Raw genomic sequence first — 12,976 nt, 5'->3', positions numbered from 1 at the left:
TGCCTGGACTTATTTGGAAACAAGGTGACTTGCGATTACTGTGCAAAAGGAAGTACACACAGAGCGAATACCACAGACTCCTGCAGTGGAGACCCGGCCGGCACCTCCACGAAGTGCAGCAGAGTACGTGATACTGAAGAGGATATGGAATTGTACCTGGCCAGCACCCTTCTGTGTGCAAGCTCAATGACAGGAACTTCAACTGTAGAGGTTATATATAGCACCAGAACCATACACATTTCATCCACCGATTTACTATGGGCACCTCTCTGACCAGTTTAAGCCACAATGATGGTCAAGCAGCAACGCATCACAGAATATGGAATGCAAGCATGAAGTGCATTACCACGTTCATGCTTGACTACCATTTAGGAAGCCTATGCTGTCTCCATTATAGGTAAAATCAGGGTAAAAACATGGTCAACATTACATGGTCAAATGTTATTAAATTGCTCAACATAGCCGGTTGGTGGCAGGGCCAAACTGAGGTCTCTGAAGATTCTGGACAACAATACATATATACATAAATTGGTGTTTAAGTGCCTTCCTTCTGGATTGATGTAATTATTTCTTGAAGTGCAGCGGACCTGGCTGCCATGTTTCTTGGAGTACTGGCACAGCAGCCATGAAAACAGCACTCTATTACGTGTTTTTTATGCAATGTAACCATGGATAGTTTTATTATTGTACTTTTAAAATTTTAACCCATCTTGGCCCTAACAGTACAGACAAGTATATTAACAGTATTGGAGCTTGTTTCCTAGCACAGCCACAATCTGGAGTAATCGTGTACCTTAACTTAAGGTACATGATTAACGCGATGGACCCTATTTCCTTTGAAATCAGGTCCATTTTACCGGCAAAGGCAAAATTGGGTTCATCGCGTCAGTCGCGTGTATTAACATGGCACCCGACGCGATGAACCCGATTTTGCCATAGGGTTCAATGTTAAAATATTTTTAACATTGTAATCGCGTTCATCGCGTCGGACTTGTGGGGCGGCGGTACGCGTCCTCCGACCTTTTCATACCCTACTATCCACGTCGGCGTGGAGTTGAGAATATAAAGTGTGGCGAGCGCAGCGAGCCACCGAGCCCGAAGCGTGGCGAGCGCAGCGAGCGGACACATATACCTGTGAAGTAATGTGTGTCCGCTCGCCTCGCTGCGCTCGCTACACTTTATATTCTCAACTCCACGCCAACGTGGATAGTAGGGGTATGAAAAGGTCGTAGGACGCGTACCGCCGCCCCTCGCGGGCTCGCTACGCTTCGGGTTGGCATCAATCGTGGGGTGCCGTTCACAATGGGGCCATTTGGGGTCTGGTGACAATTTTACATTGAATTCAATGTAAAATAGGGTCCCTGGGACCCTATTCACATTTGATTCAATGTAAAAATCGGGTCCATTGCGTCGGTCGCATCGCATGCGATTTTTCCGACCCGATCAAAATCGGTGTGGCTGTTCTAGGAAACAAGTACCACAGTATTTATAATCAGTAAATCAAAATATCACATAACAAGCCTACTGCCTGTTTACCCAGGCAGTGAAACCTTGGGACAAAAGCAAAACTCTCACCTATAAACTTTGTGGGAAAATAAAGGGTACTTGTTTCCTAGAATGGCGCCCACGATTTTGATCTTAGGAATCGCAAGGAAAAAAATCGCGTAGGTCGCATCGCATGCGGGAAAAAAAAAAATCGCATGCGATGCGACCAACGCGATTACCGTGATTTTACATAGGGAACAATGTTAAATGGCCCAATTGACCTGATTTCACATAGGGAACCATGTTAAATGGCCCACAGACCCCAAATACCCACCCTGAAGTGTGAAATGGCCCCCCCAATTGTTAACGCCACCCCACGATCAACGTCAACCCGAAGCGTGGCGAGCCCGCAAGGGGAGGCGGTACGCATCCTCCGACCTTTTCATACCCCCACTATCCACGTCGGTGTGGAGAATAGAAAGTGTGGCGAGCGCAGCGAGTCACCGAGCCCGAAGCGTGGCGAGGGGACGCAGAACATGCTCCCGAAGCGTGGCGAGTGCAGCGAGCCCCGCGAGGGGACACGGATTACTTAACATGTATTCTGCGTCTGCTCGCCACGCTTCGGGCTCGTATTCCGCGTCCGCTCGCCACGCTTCGGGCTCGGTGGCTCGCTGCGCTCGCCACACTTTCTATTCTCAACGCTTCAGGTTGACGTTGATCGTGGGGTGGCGTTAACTGGGGGGGCCATTTCACACTTCAGGGTGGCTATTTGGGGTCTGTGGGCCATTTAACATTGTTCCCTATGTAAAATCGGGTCAATTGGGCCATTTAACATTGTTCCCTATGTAAAATCGGTAATCGCGTTGATTTTTTGGCCGCATGCGATGTGACTGACGCGATTTACAGTTTACCATGCATTTCTATGTAAAATCGCGGGCATCGCATGCCATTATAATGGCATGCATGCGATGTACATGCGATGCCCGCGATGGGCGCCGTTCTAGGAAACAAGTACCAAATAAAGAAATAAAAAAAAAATAATAATATTTTTAGAGCTATATATTATCCCATTCATAACGCAAATGCTGGGGTCGCACCCGGGATTAGGACACAGGTCCATTCCAGGACCAACCAGGCATTTGCGGTCTGAAAGCTATGAACCGATCTGACTTGACATCACACAGGGGATGGAGTGGAGCAATGGCAAATCATCGAGGGTTGGGGGAGGTGGCAGCGCATGGAACTGACATACTTTGAAAGGGACCCAGGTCAGGTCACTCGCTCACACCACACCATACTGGTCAGTAGCCGGCACGGTCAACATCAGAGGTGACATATTGCTCCAATTCCTCAATAATAAAGAAGTTCAAAAAGTGGCACTCATGAGTCTTGTATCCGCAGTGAGGAAATTATTTGGTGCTGGTTTCCTAGAAGGGCGCCCAATTTCAGTACATACAGTACCGTACTGAAATCTCATTGCATGACGTTATAGTGGCATGCGATGCAATGCGATTTCAGTACCGCTCCCGTTCCCTGTCATCCCCCCCCCCAGATTCTCTCAGAAATCATTCTGAGGTGATTTTCTGACAGTACTGGAAGCATCCCTCAGAGCTGCTGGTTAACTTTTGCTTATTTTTATAAAATTTTGCAAATGGCTGCATCGATGAATATCTTTAGCTTGCCTCAGACGGAGGTGGAGGCAATACAGTTTTTCCAAGAGCACGAACTCCTTCCGCTGGCGCAGAATTGTGCGAATTGGCACGTAATGCCCCTCTCAGTGAAGGAGTCTATGTGGCGGTGCCACGTGAAAGTGTGCTGGCTGAAGGTGAGCCTCAGAGTGGCCCTCTGGTTTCCAGGGTGCCGCTTATCGTTTGTGACCTTGTTGCATTTCATTTACTCCTGGGCTCAGGAGCTCACCTCCATTGAGTATTGTGGGCACCAGCTTCACATTTATAAGAAGCTGCGGTCCTGTACAACCGCTGGATGCTGGAGGCTTGCGCCCTGGACATTATGGCGCAGCCACAGCGGCGGATCGGTGGACCTGGCCACATCGTGGAGGTAGAGGAGACATTATTTGTTAGGCGCCTAAGTAACGTCGGCCGGATTTTACCACAGCAGTGGATTTTCGGTGGAATATGTAGGAAAACCAGACATTGTTTCCTGAAAATGGTGCCTAGGCGTGATGCCACCACATAGAGCCAGGCACCACTATCTTTAAGGACTGCTGGAGGGCATACAGCACTCAACATCTTGAACTGGCAGGATACAAACATTTCCAAGTCAATCATCGGTACAATTTCATTGACCCGGCCACAGGGCTTCATACCCAGAATGTGGAGAGATTGTGGGGCGCATGTAAGTGGTGTAATAATCGCCTAAGAGGCACAGCGCGACATGAGCTCCAATCCTATCTACAGGAATTCATGTGGAGAGAGACATTGGGAGCTGATGACCCATTCCACCGCACTTCCTCCCTAATGATGATTGAGTGTGATTTTATTTCTTGATTTTTAAGCATAACTGTTCTAGTTTTTAAAGTTCATATATTCTTATTATTCTCTTTCATTATTGTAATCAATGTTCATAATTATTTATGCTTCTTCAATGAAATTATTAAAGTAAATTAGAGTTATTCGTTAACACAGGTCGTCATTACTGTGTCAGCTGTATGATATTGCAGGTGTGAATGTGTTCCTAAAACACCACCAATATCCACGCCACGCTGAAGCGTGGCGAGCCCCGCTGAAGCGTGGCAAGCCCCGCAAGGGGCGGTGGAACGCATCCTCCGACCTTTTCATACCCCCAGTATGCACGTCATGAGGGGACACGGAATACATGTAAAGTAATCCGCGTGCGCTCGCCACACTATATAGAATCAACTCCAAGCCGACGTAGATAGTGGGGGTATTAAAAGGTCGGAGGACGCACTCCGCCGCCACTCACCACGCTTCTGGGTGGCGTCGATAGTGGAGGTGACGCAAAAAAATGGCATAGATGCTTTCAATAATAAGCACCCATCACATCTCATCCAATCACATCTCATAGTAAGCACACATCACATCTCATCGCATGGGTGCCTGTACAATGAAATATCGCATCGGATCGCACCCTGTCTAGGGTGCCCTCCGAGCCCATGCGAAATTTCATTGTATAAGCACTCTTGTGCACTTTATATGGACATCGCATTATACACGCTGTGCAATCCGATGCGATTTCACTACGGAGAATAGCCCAGTACGCTAAATGCGTACTGGGCGCCCTGCCAGGAAACAAAAAACAATTATTTTATTTGGTAAGGATTTGGGATTGGTGAGGGGTATTCCTATGTATGCTTAAAAGAGTGCACAGTATTTCATTATGTTTATCCCTGATGACCCAGGATCATCAACATTTCATGGCTATTAAAGCCCTTTCAATAGGATGGCAGTATAAGATATCAAGTATAATGCATATACTATATATATATTCATGTATGTATGTATGTATGTATGCACACATATATTTTGGTACTTGTTTCCTAGCACGGCGCCCATCGCATCGCATACCATAAGCCATACAATGGTAGGCGATGCGACGGGCACCCGATGGTATACAATTTAAAATTGTATACCATTGTATATGGCATACAATGCCATACAATGCAATGCAATGCGATTTTAAATTGTATAAGCACCCTAATGGGTGCTTACAATGTTAAACGGCCCCCCTGTAAGATTATTAATTATATAATCACCGTAATGGGTGCTTACAATGTTAAAAGCACCCCCACTATCAACACCAACCCGAAGCGTGGCGAGCCCGCCAGGGGCGTCGGTACGCGTCCTCCGACCTTTTCATACCCGGAAGTGATGTCATAACTTGGGTACTACAAAGTCAAAGATGCATCAGATGCATCTACATCCCCCCTTTTAACTGAGAGGACACAACATGCATGGATTTAACAATTTCTAAAAACAATAAAGACAAAGATGAAGGAAAGACTAAAATGGCAAAGTCTTGGAACTTGGGATTGGGCTTGGACACCCGCCGGGACCTGGTGATGGTGTGCTGTGAGCCCATGGGATTGTCCTGGACAGTTTGGGAGGGCTCTGCCACTGGTAAGGTCTTTGGGATGGGATTGTCCAAATGATGTGAATCATCACTAGCATTGGTTGCAGCAGTGGCAGTAACTGATGGACCTGGCTGTGCAGAGTCCTCTTCAGCTGTACTCAGCAGGTGCCGGCAGTTGCGCTCGTACAAGGCATCGTCAGACTGCACCACATAACTGTTAGGACACTCTGCTGGACTCTGCACCACTGCTGTTCTGTCAAAGCCTTGCTCAGTCTGTATGCGTACAGGTTGGCCTGGAGAAAGTGGTGGCAGGCGATGTGCAGATCTGTCGTAGGATGCCTTGGAGCCTGCTCTGCGTCTGTTGATGCAATCACTTACTTGGGATTCCACTCTGGGCCGCAGGAGCTGCTTTGCCATGGGGAACACTGTACGGGTGCGCAGTGCCAACAAACACTATGCAGGGGAGGGTAACCCGTCTCTGGGTGTATTTCTCAAATTGAGCAGGGCTAGGTATATGTCTGAGCCATCTCGTGCACACTTTTCCATCAAGTGCTTTGCGGAGCGAACTGCCCGCTCCACCAAACCGTTGGATTGTGGATATTGAGGACTGCTGGTGATATGTTGAAAGTCCCAAGTATTGGCAAACTCTGCGAACTCTCTGCTTTTGAATTGCATGGCATTATCAGTGATGAGCTGTTGCGGAGTGCCATGTGCTGCAAAGTGCTTTTTAAGTTTTGATATGACCATCAGCCTTGTGGTGGTGGTGAGGTAGTTGATTTCGAACCAGCCTGAGTAAGATTCCACAAGCACCATATACTCCTTCCCTCTCCATTCAAACAGGTCAGCCACCAGGATGGACCAAGGAAGGTCCGGGATGTCGTGGAGCAGCATGGGCTCCCGTGGCTGATGTGGACGCAGGGCATTGCAGGGGGCACAAAGAGACACGGACCGTTCAATGTCACCATACATAGAGAGCCAGAATGCAGTTTCTCGGGCCCTGCGCTTGGTGGCTTCCAGGCCTGCATGGCCCTGGTGCAACTGCTGGGTGTATGAGGACTGTAGAGCAGCTGGGATCACAAAGCGGTGACCTTGCATAAGGACACCATAAACTATGGTGAGTTCATCCCTCATGCAAAAGAAGGGACGTAGACAGTGGGGCAAGTCTCTGGATGAGGGTGGCCAACCATTGAAGATGACATCAGCAAGATGCTGGGAGAGCTCATCTGTGCTGGTGGCTGCACGCAGCTCCTCCATCTGTTTGGTGGGAAGGACTTCTACAGCCATGGCCTCGAACTCGTCCTCAGGGCTGACCAAGTCAGTGGAGGGCAGAAATGCCCTAGACAAAGCATCAGCAACATACATTTCTTTACCTGGCTTGTAAATAATGTCCAAATTGTACCTTTGGAGCTTAAGCATCATGCTCTGTATGCGGGATGAGGCAGAGTGTATGGGTTTCTTCAGGATGGTGATTAGGGGTTGATGATCTGTTTCAATCACGACAGGACGGTCATAGATGAAATCATGAAAACGTTTGCAAGCAAAGACAAGTGCTAGCAGTTCTTTTTCAATTTGTGCATATCTTGTCTCTGTGTCGGTGAGGGCCCTGGATGCAAATGCCACCGGTTTGCGGTGCTGGAGACAAACAGCCCCGAGGCCATTTTGTGAAGCATCAGCAGCAAGGACAACAGGATCATGCACATTGAAGTACTGTAAGACTGGCGGGTGTGTGAGCATGGTCTTTAGTTGGTTGACAGCAGCTGTGTGTGTGTCCAACCAGCACCATTCAGAGTCCTGATGCAGTAACTGCCGCAAAGGTGCAGTGGTATTGCTGTACTGTGGAAGAAACTTGGACAGGTAGTTGGTCATCCCCAGGAAGCGCTGGAGTGCCAATTTGTCTGCTGGGAGGGGCATCTGCAGGACGACAGAGATCTTGTTTGGGTCTGGCAGGACGCCCTTGTCGGTGAGGATGTGGCAGACGTATGCCACCTCCGTGACTCTGAACTTGTCTGCACTTGTCAGGGTTGAGCTTGAGGGCGCGAGCCCGTTGGAGTACTTGGTGGAGGCATTGATCATGCTCCTCTCTGGTGCGGCCCCAGACGAGGATGTCGTCAATGATGATGTCACAGGGATAGCCAGCGATCAGTTGCTCCATGCATCGCTGGAAAACTTCGCTGCCCGTGGTGATGCCATAGGGCATGCGTAGGAAGACGTAGCGCCCAATGGGGGTCATGAAGGCAGTAAGCAAATAAGAGGCTCTGTCCAGAGGGATCTGCCAGAACCCACACTTGGCATCCAGGGTGCTAAAAACGGTTGCACCTGGCATGTCGGCAATCACCTGCTCGATGGAGCATGCATATGCTTATGCCGGTTTCTAGCGTGAGGCCCTTCTCCCTTAGCAGCTGTGCATGTACCTTGTCATTTCTAATGCCACACACGATTCTGTCACAAGAGGAGTTCATCTGTGAGTGTCCCAAAGTTGCACCTCTTTGCCAGTAGTTTTAGTGTGGAGGCGTATGATTGCACTTTATCTTCACCCTTTTGACTTGTGCGGTTGAAGATATGCCTGTCCATAATGACTTTCTTTACTGGCATGCAGATCTCTTCAAACTTAGCAAGCAGGGCCTGAGGATCCTCTCTGCTCTCTGTATCCGCATAGATCACAGGTCTTCAACCTGTGGCCCTCCAGATGTTGTGGAACTACATGTCCCAGCATGCCCTGACAGTTTTGGCATCCTCTTACAGGACAAAAATGTAGCAATGCATGTTGGAACATGTAGTTTCACAACATCTGGAGGGCCACAGGTTGAAGACCCATGGCATAGATGAATGCCTCTGATTTGTCCACAGCGTCTGTGCCTGCGAGGTTCAGCAGTGTGTATGCCTGTACCTTCTTTGACTTTTCTGATAAGCCCGCGATGCAGTACACATGCCACTCTCTTTTGAAGCGGAGCCAGTTGTCAGCGATGTGTTCGTCGAAAACCAACGGGTCAATCTTCCTCAGCCCATGTGCCATGTTGATCCCGCTTCTGACACCATGTAAAGGTGTGCATATCAAGAAACTCACGGACACCTGTGCAGCTTCAATCAGGTGCGTCTTTATTCCAGCTCCGGCTAACATTGACTACCCGGCCAGCCCTGTGACCGGAAGTGATGTCATAACATGGGTATTACAAAGACCAAGATGCATCAGATGCATCTACTGTATGTATCTCTCCTCCCCTCTCAAAATAGCAATTTAAAAATAAAATATAAAATGTTCCCATCTTATAGGGATATTCATCGTTACTTTTTAAAGAACTAAATCTTTTAGTGGTAATTTGGTATGTATTTACCTCTCATATAAGTCCTTGGAGCTTATACTATTATCCTAAGTTTATCAGTTGTACACTGCATAGGATACCCTTTTTAATATAATGGATATGTAGGGGGAGATTTAATAGGATGAGAGATTCAGAATGTGAGAGATTTGGTAAGAAATCTCCAGCTGCCCGGTAGAGCTCACTACTTTTTGGCACTTGATGTGCCATTTTTTTACATGGGATAAATCGCATGTAATTATGTAATTACCAGGGAGCTGCAGGGGCAGGAGAAAAAAAAAAGCCTGAGCAGCATGTGGTCCGTACTGCGTGAAGCACTCGGGAGCAGTGTCGCCAGGGCCGTATTTTCGTATGGGCTTAACGGGCGCTTGCCCACGGGCCCCAGGTGTATAATCGGCCCTGGGGAACTGGAGATATCCAACTTCAAAGCAGCAGTCCACATCCGACCTGTTAATTGCAATTCCCAGTCATATTTCTCGGGTTTGCTCTGACAGAGTTTTTCTGAGTATATTCCAAAACTTGGGACTTTCCCCTTTCTGCCGACACTAGCGGCTTGTCTCTATCATGCCCAGAACCAGAGATTTCAGCCTTCCAGCAACCAGTCCCTGCTCCAGCTCCAAACGTCTGGTGTACAGTTTTATATTTTTGTCAATGGATTGCTCTGGCTCCTGATCTCTGATCCCCAAGTCCCCAGCACCTCCTGAAAGTTGGGACTCTAGGTTTTTATACTATTGAAGGCAAACAAATCTATTTCCAGATAATGGCAATATCTGCAGTCAAACAAGCTGCCCTTCCACCGGAAAATGACGAATATATAGAGCCCACTCCATTATCCAACCCTCCCCTGTGTATAAAACACCCCCTGTCTCCCTGGAAGTCATTTACAAGGGACCCTTTATTCAGCTCAGTGCCCCCTTCCACATGTTAGTGTTCTCCCTCCCACCACCTGTGCAGTAAAGGAGTAATTAGCAGAAGTTACTGCTCCAGGTCCTACATGTTGAGTGGAAGATAGAGAACTCCCTGCCACCCATGGGACATCAAAGCTGCTGCTGATAGCACCCCCCCCCCACACACACACACACACACCCTAGGAGGGGAGAATGGGTAAGGGCCCCAGTGCATTGCTTTGCCCAGGGGCCCACACTGCTGTTAAGACGGCCATGCGCGTCGCGGCAAGTAATTCACATGGATATGGGCACCTTTACAGTGCAGTGTCTAGTCGTATATGCGGATTAATTTAATAGGACATTGTGTATGCTTGTATACAGAGCATAACAAAACTTATAAAAGCTGTGGCCGAATCTGTATACGAAGTACTGTACTTTAATATTGCAAAGACACTGTTTCACACACATATACATACAAGTTTCATAACACAACTGACATTTTCAGAAAAGTAAGACACCATACGCTAGAAGATTCTAACAGAACCTGGCATGCTAAAGAGAGACTATTTGGAGTTACTGCAGCAAATATGTACAAAGGACACAAATTTGAACTTGATTTCATATTAGACAATCATACTTCCCAACAGTCCCGATTCCTGCGGGAACGTCACGGTTTTCGGGGAGGTTTCAGTGTCCTGCCTGGGGCCGGCAGTGTCCCGTGGTGTGTGTGTGTAGGGGGAAGGGGGGGGCGGTTTGGAGTCCCCAGCTGCTGAGTGCTAAATAGACGCTGTACGCATGCACACAATGTCTACCCCTGCAGCCAAAGGGGCCATGCCCCCACAGCATCAAAGGGAGACATGGCCTCACGGGAAGACGTGCGTATAGGCCACGCCCCCTTATTTCGGCCACACGCCTGTGTCCGACATCAATCAGCCTGAAAGTTGGGAGGTATGGACAATTCTAACCAACATCCAGATTCATTCCACAATATGGACCTTATTCAGGTCCATACGCTTGCATGCGAGCACAATGATTTTAAAATGCGCCTGGAGCCGAACATGGAGTAGGTCGCAGTTTCTCTGTGCTCCCTACGTTTACTCTGTTTTTCTATCCTGTTTCCCTATCCTTTGGGCTGTGAATCCTACCTGCTGGGCCGAGGCGCTTGTGGGTGGTTGCTGTTAACCGCAACGGAGTACACAGGGGCTGTCTTATTACACTCAGCACTTCTGCTTTGGGAGCCAAGTATTTCCTAGGTTGGGGTAAGGTTATACAGGAGTGGTGTTATGTGGAGGTTTGCTTTGGGATGACTAAGGGTCGGTTTGTATTGGGGTTTTGTTCAATTTGCAAACAAAAGAGTATAGGGGTTCCCTCCAATAGCTCCAAACGCGTTTTCCATCATCAACTATGATCTTCCTCAAGGAGAATGCTCCGGTTTGCCCTTACTTCATATTTAACATAGCTTCACCCAATCAAAATGCACAAAAACACCCATCCTTAATGACCACAAGCGGTATCTAATCTCAAATTAGACATGTGCAGCCAAAAAACTTTCCCTTCCTGTGTATAAGTTCCATTACCCACTAATCATGGCCGGAAGTGGGTTGCGTCCCTCGCCCTGTACCTCCCGCTGAACAGGGATACAGCCGTCTATTGTCCCTTACGTCTGCGGCATTGCGTCACTTCCCCCAGATGTGTGTCCAGATCCCGAGGACCTCCCGGTGCCATATTGGTAGTGGAATCGATATTTTATGCCGTCCAACCGTCTGGATGTCTACGGCGTTGCATCACTTCCTCCAAGGGGAATGTCAAAGTTATCCATATAACGGAGTTTTGCCAGTCACCATCTTGTTGGTGGGATATATAGTCTGAATGGGAACCTTTAGCAGTTATATCCACTCTACGTTATACTTTGGTGCATACGCTTTACTATGGCAACGTATACTGTATCAAAGTATACTGGTTCCATTATGGCTCTGAATTAATCGAAGTGGTCTTTTTTCTAGTATAGGACCAATTCATCCTCAAAGATAAAAAAAAATACATAATGAGTAAAATGTAAACATGAACTTTGTTTGCAACTAATACATCGTGCAAAAAGCAATAAATATTCAAAATTAATAACAAAAGCCAACATGAACAATAAAAATGAAAAAAAGATTTAAAAAGCCAATGATACCACAATAAAAGTTTACAGATAAATATGATTCTAAAGAAACCACTTGACCTCAAAGTCCATATTAAGGCCCCCCGGGGTTAGGGTGTTAAGGTCATAGATACATCCTATAGACCAGTGGTTCCCAACCTTTTTTCTTTCCCATACCCCTTGATTAGGCTTTTCATTGAGGAGTACCCCCTCCTCTCAATTTAAAATATAGACAGTAATTAAGAGTGGTATGCGTATCCTATGCATGTCCTTATATTAAGGAGTAGCGGACAGGAATCGTGCCCTTCCATGTCTGGCCGCTGGTTGTGTATTGTCTCCAGGGTTCCCACTCACACCTGTAGGATTAATGCCACTGCTTCCTCCATCTATGTCAGTGTTGGGCAGATGATCGCAGATGTCTGAGGGCAGCACGGGTAGCTCCAATTGGATTACTGGTCAGGCAAAAGCACAATGAGAGAAACAGAGTGGGTTGATCCACCGCACAGGATAAGGTATAGTAGATAGATGATATCACTTGTGACCCCCTATTTATCTAGTTTTTAATTTTTATAATTATGATTTTTTGTGACCATATAGGTTTATTAGGGGTGTGCTACCACTGACACAGATATAGCAGAATACACAAAGAAGAAAGAGTGTGTCTTGGTGTGGTGCACCAGAGGGATTGGATGCCAATAAAAATTAACTTTTAATTACATATTCTAAAAACTAGCGAAATATAAAAATAAACACATAAATGACGAACACAGTGAAAATAAGTGCGTGTTAAAAACAGCACGTGTGGGGATAGATTGTGTGCTACGTAATAGGTCTCTTTATTATTACATGTACAGTGTGGTATCTTTCTCAATTAGTGTCAATTACAAGTGTGGGACAAATTCCTCTTGTAACACTTGTTGTATTTGATGACGGTCAGCACTAGTAGGGGTCTGGGTATTCAATTGCCAAAATAGATAATCTCAAGAGAGTGTCAACATTCGTGTGTCGATGGCGTGTAATTTGTGTACACAGCCTTTTATACTGCCTCTAGATGTTACTTCTAATCATCAGCTGTTCATATTTATAGCAGGTAT

The 12,976-nt window shown here is 47.0% G+C and overlaps 2 protein-coding genes across 9 annotated transcripts in view; one reads left to right on the top strand and one right to left on the bottom strand.

Moving 5' to 3' along the window:
• The window catches only part of NLGN1 (neuroligin 1), a 966,435-nt gene that overhangs the window by 671,078 nt on the left and 282,381 nt on the right, over positions 1-12,976 (top strand). The gene's annotated exons all lie outside the window — the stretch shown is intronic.
• The window catches only part of LOC146064344 (acetyl-CoA carboxylase-like), a 103,475-nt gene continuing 100,990 nt past the window's right edge, over positions 10,492-12,976 (bottom strand). The window contains exon 10 of the mRNA XM_083177730.1: positions 10,492-11,759. Coding sequence (XP_083033856.1) covers positions 11,739-11,759 — 21 coding nt within the window. The 3' untranslated portion in view covers positions 10,492-11,738. The remainder of the gene's footprint in view (positions 11,760-12,976) is intronic.

Source organism: Crinia signifera, chromosome 3 (assembly GCF_055691185.1).
Source record: "Crinia signifera chromosome 3, ASM5569118v1, whole genome shotgun sequence".
NCBI lineage: Eukaryota > Metazoa > Chordata > Amphibia > Anura > Myobatrachidae > Crinia > Crinia signifera.
Note: the sequence above shows the minus strand (reverse complement) of the source record. Positions and strands in the feature narration are given on the sequence as shown.